This window comes from Diaphorina citri, unplaced genomic scaffold, assembly GCF_000475195.1.
Source record: "Diaphorina citri unplaced genomic scaffold, Diaci psyllid genome assembly version 1.1 scaffold180, whole genome shotgun sequence".
Classification (NCBI taxonomy): Eukaryota; Metazoa; Arthropoda; class Insecta; order Hemiptera; family Psyllidae; genus Diaphorina; species Diaphorina citri.
In genome coordinates this window covers 183,803-194,143 of record NW_007377617.1, presented here as the reverse complement: position 1 = coordinate 194,143, position 10,341 = coordinate 183,803, and the positions used below count along the sequence as shown (strand labels likewise).

The following is a 10,341-nucleotide window of genomic DNA, read 5'->3' as shown; positions in this document are numbered from 1 at the left end:
TTCTTTATCTTCTTCGTACATACATCTGACTCCCTGGTTCTTCCGTTCAAGGAGAGCTAGAATTTCAGAATAGGATTCCTCTGATTTGTTGATATAGGAGAAGCGAGCTCTTTGTCAACGAGTAGGCTGTTGTAGGCTGTGTGAAAGAGAGGGGAAGCTGGCCGGGTTCTCAAACGTTGCGTTATCAGCTGATTTTTTTTCTTGACCCTTTAAAAAAATCAAAACATTCGAAAAAGAAAATTGGAAAATTTGGTGATTGATAAGATAAATTGATAAAATTATCTGACAATACTGATAAGAAACGCTGTAATCAATTTTCAGTGCTAGGAGAGTGAAGCCACAATGTCTGGGTCTCTGATCCCCAAAACACTTCAATTATCCAAAGGAAAGTTTGGTAAGTAAGATTGTGAAATTACTAGCTGTTATGTAAGCAATGGAAAATCCCAGATTAATTTTCCTTTTAGTATCTTAACAAAGGAACAGAATTTCATCACTGTATCACAAAGTTGTGCAGAAAATGACAAGACCTCCTATGCATCAATCATTGGGTCTATGGTCTCATATTGACCTAATGTTGGGCATAGATTGTTGGATGTGTTTTTATACATACCTAATATTTTAGTATCTTAACAAAGGAACAGAATTTCATCACTGTATCACAAAGTTGTGCAGAAAATGACAAGACCTCCTATGCATCAATCATTGGTTCTATGGTCTCATATTGACCTAATGTTGGGCATAGATTGTTGGATGTGTTTTTATACATACCTAATAAAGTAGACTGGAAATTTTGAAAAATTGGACTGGAAAACCGGGAAAAGTCAGGGAATTTTATTTTTCCATTTTGGTAGACACCCTGGTTTTTATACATATCTAATATTTTTATTTAACAAAATCAAAGACATTTCACAGTAGGTAGTCCATTCTTTGAAGGTCTGGCCGAGGGACTATAAACAGAGAGTAGATCAGCATCTAACTAGGGAACTATAAACAGGGAGTACACTAGTCCTAATTTCCTCACACTATATCAATAGCAAAGGTTGAGTGTGGTCTGGCTGAGGGACTATAAACAGAGAGTAGATCAGCATCTAGCTAGGGAACTATAAACAGGGAGTACACTAGTCCTAATTTCCTCATGCTATATCAATAGCAAAGGTTGAGTGCGAAGGGCACCCCACTCGGAAAATTTTGTTTTAGCCAAAACCATTTGGCCTCAAAGCGATCACTTAGTAGTCTTGAGGTCATTATCTTGGTCAAAGGTCATTTATCTTGAAAAAAATTTGGCCTGCGGCGCAGTTATTTCATGGTGCAAATGAAGGACTCAAGAACACTGAACAAACCGTTTATATTACTCCAGCACCTGCCTACCACAATCCAAGCCAGACTACTCTCAGCTCAGTCCCAGTTCATGAAATCAAAGCAATATACGTAGACAACGATTCGGTCGTTCATACCAAAGTAGATAGCGTTGAGCATCTGAGCAGTGAGCCCTCCACCGTTGTTGAAGTAACCACACAACCGATTCCTCACGATGATAAAATCAAAGCTGTGTTTGTGGACAAAGACTCTATCGTTCATACGAAAGTAGAAAGCGCTGAGCATCTCAACGATCAACCCTCCACCGTTGTTGAAGTAACCACACAACCGATTCCTCACGATGATAAAATCAAAGCTGTGTTTGTGGACAAAGACTCTATCGTTCATACGAAAGTAGAAAACGTTGAGCATCTCAACGATCAGCCCTCCACCGTTGTTGAAGTAACCACACAACCGATTCCTCACGATGACAAAATCAAAGCTGTGTTTGTAGATAAAGACTCCATCGTTCATACGAAAGTAGAAAAAGTTGAGCATCTCAACGATCAACCCTCCACCGTTGTTGAAGTAACCACACAACCGATTCCTCACGATGATAAAATCAAAGCTGTGTTTGTGGACAAAGACTCTATCGTTCATACGAAAGTAGAAAGCGTTGATCATCTTAACGATCAACCCTCCACCGTTGTTGAAGTAACAACACAACCGATTCCTCACGATGACAAAATCAAATCTGTGTTTGTAGATAAAGACTCCATCGTTCATACGAAAGTAGAAAAAGTTGAGCATCTCAACGATCAACCCTCCACCGTTGTTGAAGTAACCACACAACCGATTCCTCACGATGACAAAATCAAAGCTCAGGGAAATTCAGGCTGGTATACTCCCTGTTTAAAGTCCCCCAGCCAGACTAAGCTGGTCTACTCCCTGCTTAACGTCTCCCAGCCATAAAATCAATTCGCCCCATGGAAATTTTGGTTCCAAAAATGTTAACCAAACCGCTTTTCCTTCCAGGTTCTCAATGAAGATGAAATTCTCCACCACATGACCATGGACTTTGACACTACCGAACCTGCCATTCCTCACGATGGCCTAGTACGAGCTGCATACATAGACAAAGATTCCGTGGTGCATAGCGAAACTCACACTGAAGAGGACCTCAAACAAGCTGCTGCTAAGATCGAAGATAAAGTTGATAGCAAAGTCATCGCTAAGCAAGATGTGGGAAAGACTGCAGAAGCCCAACAGATAAGCACACCAAGCAATGATGCTCCAAAGACAGAACACATAAGCACACCAAGCAATGCTCCAGAAAGCATTCCTACTCCTACAGTACACGATGTAGGACACACTAGTCAAAGTACACCAAGTCAGAGTTCTACAGAACACACGGTCTCACCACATGAAGTACATTCAGAACATAGTCCAAGCACACCAGAAGGAAAAGTCAGTCCTACAGTGATCACTCCTGTCCATGATGCCATAGAAATACACTCAGTAGGAGACAGTAGTGATACTGTAACTCCAAAAGAGGAAATAGTAGTCATAAGAGCTATAAGCACAAGCGTACCCAGTCAAGAGTCTACCGAACACACCCATGAGTCAGTTCCCTCAGGAGGTAGTACTTTGAGTGACACAGTAGCTCACAGTACTATCCCAGCTGAGCACAGTGGAAGCACAACTCCAAGCTATGAAGATGCGAAGACGGATGCTTCTACCAGTACACCTCCCGTATATGAAACTCATACGAGTATTTCCATAGCCATGGGGAGTGTGGACAAAGGTGAACCAAAGCATGACAGTGCAGTTTAGACTGTAGACGAGTGATATTCTGTGGAAATATGTATTTATAGAGAGAAACAATTAAATAATGTCTTTAACAAACTGCTCTAAATATAGAGTTGCCAAACGACACAGCATACATTTAGTCAGTATAGCAAAAGGTCTATTGACAGTGGGAAAACAATCCTACAACAATCCAATGGAAGAATGGAACATGTATTATGACTGGAAGAAGCCAAGTTAACCAAGTAAATATTGTATACCTGGAATAGCATGACAGAGCATGACAGTGCAGTTTAGACTGTAGACGAGTGATATTCTGTGGAAATATGTATTTATAGAGAGAAACAATTAAATACTGTCTTTAACAAACTGCTTTAAATATAGAGTTGCCAAACGACACAGCACACATTTAGTCAGTATAGCAAAGGTCTATTGACAGTGGGAAAACAATCCTACAACAATCCAATGGAAGAATGGAACATGTATTATGACTGGAAGAAGCCAAGTTAACCAAGTAAATATTGTATACCGGTCTATTGACAGTGGGAAAACAATCCTACAACAATCCAATGGAAGAATGGAACATGTATTATGACTGGAAGAAGCCAAGTTAACCAAAGTAAATATTGTATACCTGAATACCTGGAATGGAAAAATAAAATGATAGCTCCTCAGGTCCAAAGAGAATCATCGATGGCGCCTATACATAGATGGTTATGGATCCATTACACGTTACAACACTTATCTGATAATCTGAACATCTAATATTATCTGAACGTCGATTTTCCCGATAAACAACCGACAGACACGGATGCCCATCAATTAAATTGTGTGAAACATGAATGAACATCTAATATTATCTGAACGTCGATTTTCCCGATAAACAACCGACAGACACGGATGCCCATCAATTAAATTGTGTGAAACATGAGATATGTACCTATTCGTGGGAGTTATTAGCTATCATATTGATTAATTGCCTAGTCGTGATATGTTAACATTAGATGTGACTAAAAGATAAGGAGTAGGTCCTTAGTGGCGTATTCAAGCAACCCCTCTGAAGTTTTACTGAATGTTTCCAGACGGGCCTTATTGCTAAAAAAAAAGTATCCAGTGTCGTGTGGTGAGATTTTCTAAAGGGAAAGCTATAAACCCACTTTCAGCCAGCCTAGTTAGCTTGGTGGGTAGCGCGTCTGCCTTGTAAGCGCTAGGTCGCAGGTTCGATTCCCACCCGGAGCGGATTTTATAGATAAGGTTCGTCCTCGGAACGGCTGACTTTCTCCTATCATTTTTTTTTTTTTTTTTACTTTTAGTTAAATGGAAAACACACCTCTGATGATAGGTAGGTACCATATGAAAAACATTTTTCGTTTCGATTGAATATAATACAAATTATTTATTACTTTTTCAAATAAAGTGGAAATTGTCGTTTTTATTATTTTTCTGAACAGAAGCAATTTTAAGAAGCTTAAAAAATGTGAGAGGAAAATAAATATTATTTCGTGACTAGATTTGATTTTAAAAAGACGTGTGTAGTGTGTAAAGAAAGCATTTTGTGTAGGTAGGTACGTGCTTTTGATTAAGAATGTGAGAGGAAAATAAATATTATTTCGTGACTAGATTTGATTTTAAAAAGACGTGTGTAGTGTGTAAAGAAAGCATTTTGTGTAGGCTGTAGGTAGGTACGTAGGAAAATAAATATTATTTCGTGACTAGATTTGATTTTAAAAAGACGTGTGTAGTGTGTAAAGAAAGCATTTTGTGTAGGTAGGTACGTATGTACCATTGTACCTAGTGCAAGAGTAGCTTTTGATTAAGTTTTCTTGTGTAGAAGTAGGTAGCCTACAATGGCTCAGGGTAGGTAGATCTCATCATTTCCAACAAGGTTCTGTGGGTCATTTTCCTCACTTTGGCTTCGTTTCTTAGAAAAGTCCAAAAAACTACTTTTCAAAAAATTACAGACCTTGTGTCAGTTTTTAAGGCATAACTTTTTCATTTTAATCGTTAAACTCTTTTTGTTAAAACTTAAAACCCCGAGCCAAAGCACAAAATTTTGATCCGATTTCTCTAAGTTAAAAAAAAAAAAAATCTTCCTTCAGTTAATGTTACTCATCGTATTTATCAATATTTTTATTTCTTTATTTCAGATCCGCTGAAGGTCGTCTAGGGTTTTCCACGCAGAACTTCGCTGATAAGTACAAGCTAGGTAGTCCGCTTGCTGGGAACTTTTACCTGGCTCAGTATGACAATTATGTGCCCATATTGCATCGTCAGTTCATGCCAGGTAGGTGTATAAACTTGGTCTTGAAGTGCCACTTTTTGCCTTCCCAATGTATAACGTCTCATGAAGAAAAAGGAAATGTATTAATTTAACCCACGAATAGTGAACGGTTGGAAAAAAAGCTTCTTTTTCTTTGCCTTTTCCCGTGTACAGACGGGGTCGACGTTTTTCGTCAGCCTCTCAATCAGCCCTAACTAGGGTGATTTCTCTGGGCTGACATTTGGTTTTGGCTACAAATTTTACGAGCGGATGCCCTTCGCACTCAACCTTTGCTATTTCTTTAGCAAGGGAAATTCAGGCTGGTATACTCCCTGTTTAAAGTCCTCCAGCCAGACTAAGCTGGTCTACTCCCTGTTTAACGTCCCCCAGCCAGATGAGTAGGTATTCTACTGTATTCTATTAAATTTCTTCTTTCTATATCACATTGTTTTCCTTGCCAGCGTTTCCCAAACCTGTCACCGTTCCCGAATACATTGAAACGACCACCAGTGGTTTGTCTCGCTGGAGGACGTAAAACTGAGACAAAGCCAGCCCTGTGAAGCCACAGACAATAACACTGGCTCTTTTGAGGGTACCTGAATGGGACTATGGTCAAGTCCGTCTCAGGAAGTTGGGTACAACGACATAATTATGTACCTGAATATCCCTCATCTGACCCCTACAATTTAGGGGCCCTTAGCTAGCTCTCTGGCCTTGATGACACCTCTTGGTATCCTCTTAATGGGATAGTCTATGGACTCACAGCTTTTCTCTGGAATAAACCTGAGTATGCGGACTCTTTAGAGGTGCTGCAGGTTAATTTTAGAGAAACTGGGGAGGTTGAAATATACCAGTGAGGGTACTTCTAGGTTCCATCAAGGCCAGGGTATAGCAGCTTGGGCAGGGGAAAAAATACTGGTCACAATAGATCTACAGAGGTCGCAGTGTTAATTGCATACTCTCTTGGGAGAGGAGCAACCAGTCCCATAATAGAATAGAATAGAACCACCTGTTCACATTTTTCCCCTCTTCTCACAGTACAAGTCTGATTTTTTTTTTTTAACTTCTAGTGCTAGTGGATCACCAGAGTACCTACAAGCAACAGTGTGAATGGTGGGACTGTTTGATATATCTATGGGCCACCGACCGTCCGACACTTCAGGTGGTACCTACTTCCTTGTTAAACAAATAAAAATGATATGCCTGATCACCTTTGCATTAAAATGCATGCCACACCTGTGTGCATTACATACTTGAGGGGCAGATCAAGACAGTTGTCTTGTATTTCCATCCCCAAAAGTTCCAAAGAAGAAATCTCAAGGTAATTAATATAAAATAGAGATATGTAAAGAGTGAGTGAGTGACTACTTTTTTCTGTAAACTACTCAGTTACTGAATCAAACCCTAAAAGATGTAACTCACTCTTGAACTGCCAGTTCCTATACATACTGCCAGTCCCTACATATGTAGGGAGTTAGGTTCTAACTCATTGACTGAGTAGTCCACTGAAAAGAGTAGTTCTTTTTTTAACTCACTCAGTACATATCTCTCTTCTACACACCAATGTGACACACATGGACCCTCACACCACTTCCTCTGTTCTGGTTGTCTTAATCCTAATAATGTGACATGGAACTTAATGGAAAGACGAGGATCGGGTTTTCAAGTATCACTTGTCAGGGCCCTCTACACCTGCCTGGGTCATGAGATCGGCAATGTTCCGTTCCAGGTCGTCAATTCGGGTGCCCATTTCATCTAGTGCAAGAAAAATCTGGTTAAGGAGAAAACACAGGAAATTGAAGGAGAGAAAAAAGGACTTTGAAGTGATGTCCAATACATGTGGTTACTGGGGCCCTAATGTAAAAAGGAAGAGGATGGGTTTATAGTGTTTCTGAAGGTCCAGGTATCTAAACAGTGGACACCAATCCCACACTCCCCATTATATATATAGAAAAAAAAAATGTTTGTGGTCTACCACCTCATATCACAAGACATTGCTACCTCTGAATATTCTCAGAAACTATGCCCAAACAGTCTCCAAGTACATACACTCGAAACAACTACTTGCAATATCAGATGGTAGATCCAGCTTCAAGATAATCTATACGATGTTGTTTATAAAGGATATTTCTTGTAATCACTTGATCTGACATTGTCTGGAATTTGTCTTGCATTTGTTGGAGCAGGGTTTGTATCTGAAACCAGAGAGATAACATATTTGGACAAAGGAAAATACAATATTTTCATACATTTTCATTTTTTAAAACTGACAAATACATACATTTTATTTGCAATGGTATTTCTGCGCAAAGCAGCCTATGTATCGGAAGATGCTGTGGTACACAGCAAGGTGCAAGATTTGCCTGAGACAAGTACTGCTACTGTACGCAATGATGGTAAGACTCAGCATGTTGGAGACTCAGCCTCGTGAGAACAATTGAGTAGCTATTTAATCGAGTAGCAACCAGTGGCGGCATTACCAGTGTAAAATGATGATAGGAGTAAATGAAAATTATTAGTGAAAGGAAGCACTCATGTGATACCCACTAAATTTGTGAAGAAGCTTTCTGCTTTACCACAAAGATTCATGATTTGTTTTCCTTGGGGCTTTTGTATTATTATTATTATTTTCTGTAGCAGGTGCAAACATATACATCAAAGTTGCATTGTTATGAAGAGATCAAACCAGTGTTAAGGGCCGACTTCAAAATAATTCCATTTCGACTTCAACTTCATTTCCATTTTAGTTGTTTCTCAACAACTTTCGTGGAAAAAAAAAATAGTTCTTGAATTTTTATGTTTAAGTAAACTTCACTGATGATTTTATTCTCATTCCAGCATCTGTTACAACTATCAATGTCGCTCCCAGCACCAGCAACACTGAACAAACCGTTTATATTACTCCAGCACCTGCCTACCACAATCCAAGCCAGACTACTCTCAGCTCAGTCCCAGTTCATGAAATCAAAGCAATATACGTAGACAACGATTCGGTCGTTCATACCAAAGTAGATAGCGTTGAGCATCTGAGCAGTGAGCCCTCCACCGTTGTTGAAGTAACCACACAACCGATTCCTCACGATGACAAAATCAAAGCTGTGTTTGTGGACAAAGACTCAATCGTTCATACGAAAGTAGAAAGCGTTGACCATCTCACCGGTGAACCACTCGCTGAAAGCTCCGATGAGAGTTTGATTACTGAATCTCCTATACCACATGACGGTTACATCAAAGCTGTGTATAAACTGAACGACTCGGTAGTTCATTCCAAGGTAGGTACTCCTCTTCTTCTTTTTCTTCGCCTTTTCCCGTGTACAGACGGGCGTTTTTCGTCAGCCTCTCAATCAGCCCTAACTAGGGTGATTTCTCTGGGCTGACATTTGGTTTTGGCTACAAATTTTACGAGTTGATGCCCTTCGCACTCAACCTGTGCTATTTCTTTAGCAAGGGAAATTCAGGCTGGTATACTCCCTGTTTAAAGTCCCCCAGCCAGACTAAGCTGGTCTACTCCCTGCTTAACGTCTCCCAGCCATAAAATCAATTCGCCCCATGGAAATTTTGGTTCCAAAAATGTTAACCAAACCGCTTTTCCTTCCAGGTTCTCAATGAAGATGAAATTCTCCACCACATGACCATGGACTTTGACACTACCGAACCTGCCATTCCTCACGATGGCCTAGTACGAGCTGCATACATAGACAAAGATTCCGTGGTGCATAGCGAAACTCACACTGAAGAGGACCTCAAACAAGCTGCTGCTAAGATCGAAGATAAAGTTGATAGCAAAGTCATCGCTAAGCAAGATGTGGGAAAGACTGCAGAAGCCCAACAGATAAGCACACCAAGCAATGATGCTCCAAAGACAGAACACATAAGCACACCAAGCAATGCTCCAGAAAGCATTCCTACTCCTACAGTACACGATGTAGGACACACTAGTCAAAGTACACCAAGTCAGAGTTCTACAGAACACACGGTCTCACCACATGAAGTACATTCAGAACATAGTCCAAGCACACCAGAAGGAAAAGTCAGTCCTACAGTGATCACTCCTGTCCATGATGCCATAGAAATACACTCAGTAGGAGACAGTAGTGATACTGTAACTCCAAAAGAGGAAATAGTAGTCATAAGAGCTATAAGCACAAGCGTACCCAGTCAAGAGTCTACCGAACACACCCATGAGTCAGTTCCCTCAGGAGGTAGTACTTTGAGTGACACAGTAGCTCACAGTACTATCCCAGCTGAGCACAGTGGAAGCACAACTCCAAGCTATGAAGATTCGAAGACGGATGCTTCTACCAGTACACCTCCCGTATATGAAACTCATACGAGTATTTCCATAGCCACGGGGAGTGTGGACAAAGGTGAACCAAAGCATGACAGTGCAGTTTAGATAGAGTAGGTATCTTTGAAAGGAGGATCCTTTCAAAATTACCTATAGGGACACAGAAAAGATAAATCCTTTCGAAAATTTTAGCTCTGCATAACGTAGAAAAAAGTTATCTACTTACCTGTAAAAGAAAAAAATTCGGGCTTGTACTGCAATCGCTAATGTGTCTGGATAAAGGTAGGAAGTACGAAGGCGTATACTTAAGTAGGTACGAACTAGGTACCTATCTACTTGGGGAAGTAGGTAATAGAAAACACTAAATACGGAAACTGATTTTCACCAAGAAAACTCCACGTAAAAAGTGAAAAACAATCGCTTATTGAAAGAACACAGAAGAAAAGGTTTACTTTCCTGCGTAGAAAAGGAGCTTTAAGCAGGTAATAAAATACGAGGTAAAAGCTTATAGGCACATCAAGTACCATTCAGAGATTGTTACACAGGAGAACAACGTAGGTACCTAACAAGGAAATTTTCATGTCATGTGTACACGCAATGTACAGACTTACGAAGACAGAAGGAGGCTTACTGATGGCCTAAAATACCGTACATTAGGGTGTCCCAGAATTTATCCCTTCTTAGGTTTTTA

The 10,341-nt window shown here is 40.1% G+C and overlaps 3 protein-coding genes across 4 annotated transcripts; 2 read left to right on the top strand and 1 right to left on the bottom strand.

Moving 5' to 3' along the window:
* Positions 1–342: 342 nt before the first annotated feature.
* LOC113465309 lies at positions 343–9,758 on the top strand. Its single transcript, XM_026820852.1, has 4 exons — positions 343–394; positions 1,319–2,141; positions 8,424–8,634; positions 8,961–9,758. The coding sequence occupies exons 1-4, from the start codon at positions 343–345 to the stop codon at positions 9,756–9,758; spliced, it is 1,884 nt and encodes a 627-aa protein (XP_026676653.1).
* LOC103505518 lies at positions 2,211–3,626 on the top strand. 2 transcript variants are annotated; one of them, XM_026820860.1, is made up of 2 exons: positions 2,211–3,124; positions 3,402–3,626. In XM_026820860.1, exons 1-2 carry the CDS (start codon positions 2,362–2,364, stop codon positions 3,404–3,406), a joined length of 768 nt encoding a protein of 255 aa, XP_026676661.1. In that variant the 5' UTR covers positions 2,211–2,361; the 3' UTR covers positions 3,407–3,626. The 2 variants fall into 2 exon arrangements, with proteins under 2 accessions (XP_026676661.1, XP_008468080.1); XM_008469858.3 differs by having other exon boundaries at positions 3,395–3,626.
* LOC103505533 (heat shock factor-binding protein 1-like) lies at positions 6,412–7,578 on the bottom strand. Its single transcript, XM_008469870.1, has 2 exons — positions 7,491–7,578; positions 6,412–7,120 (listed from the first exon to the last, which is right to left on the bottom strand). The coding sequence occupies exons 1-2, from the start codon at positions 7,576–7,578 to the stop codon at positions 7,032–7,034; spliced, it is 177 nt and encodes a 58-aa protein (XP_008468092.1). The 3' UTR covers positions 6,412–7,031.
* Positions 9,759–10,341: the final 583 nt, after the last annotated feature.

What these genes read in the sequence shown, in the direction of transcription:
- LOC103505533 (XM_008469870.1), bottom strand. Translation starts at nt 7,578, where the DNA reads ATGTTATCTCTCTGGTTTCAGATACAAACCCTGCTCCAACAAATGCAA. An exon ending in AGATCAAGTGATTACAAGAA is followed by an intron (nt 7,121 to 7,490) that starts ATATCCTTTATA and finishes TTTTTCTTGCAC; the next exon opens with TAGATGAAATGGGCACCCGA.
- LOC113465309 (XM_026820852.1), top strand. Translation starts at nt 343, where the DNA reads ATGTCTGGGTCTCTGATCCCCAAAACACTTCAATTATCCAAAGGAAAG. An exon ending in ATTATCCAAAGGAAAGTTTG is followed by an intron (nt 395 to 1,318) that starts GTAAGTAAGATT and finishes GTGCAAATGAAG; the next exon opens with GACTCAAGAACACTGAACAA. An exon ending in TCCACCGTTGTTGAAGTAAC is followed by an intron (nt 2,142 to 8,423) that starts CACACAACCGAT and finishes TGTTGAAGTAAC; the next exon opens with CACACAACCGATTCCTCACG.
- LOC103505518 (XM_026820860.1), top strand. Translation starts at nt 2,362, where the DNA reads ATGACCATGGACTTTGACACTACCGAACCTGCCATTCCTCACGATGGC.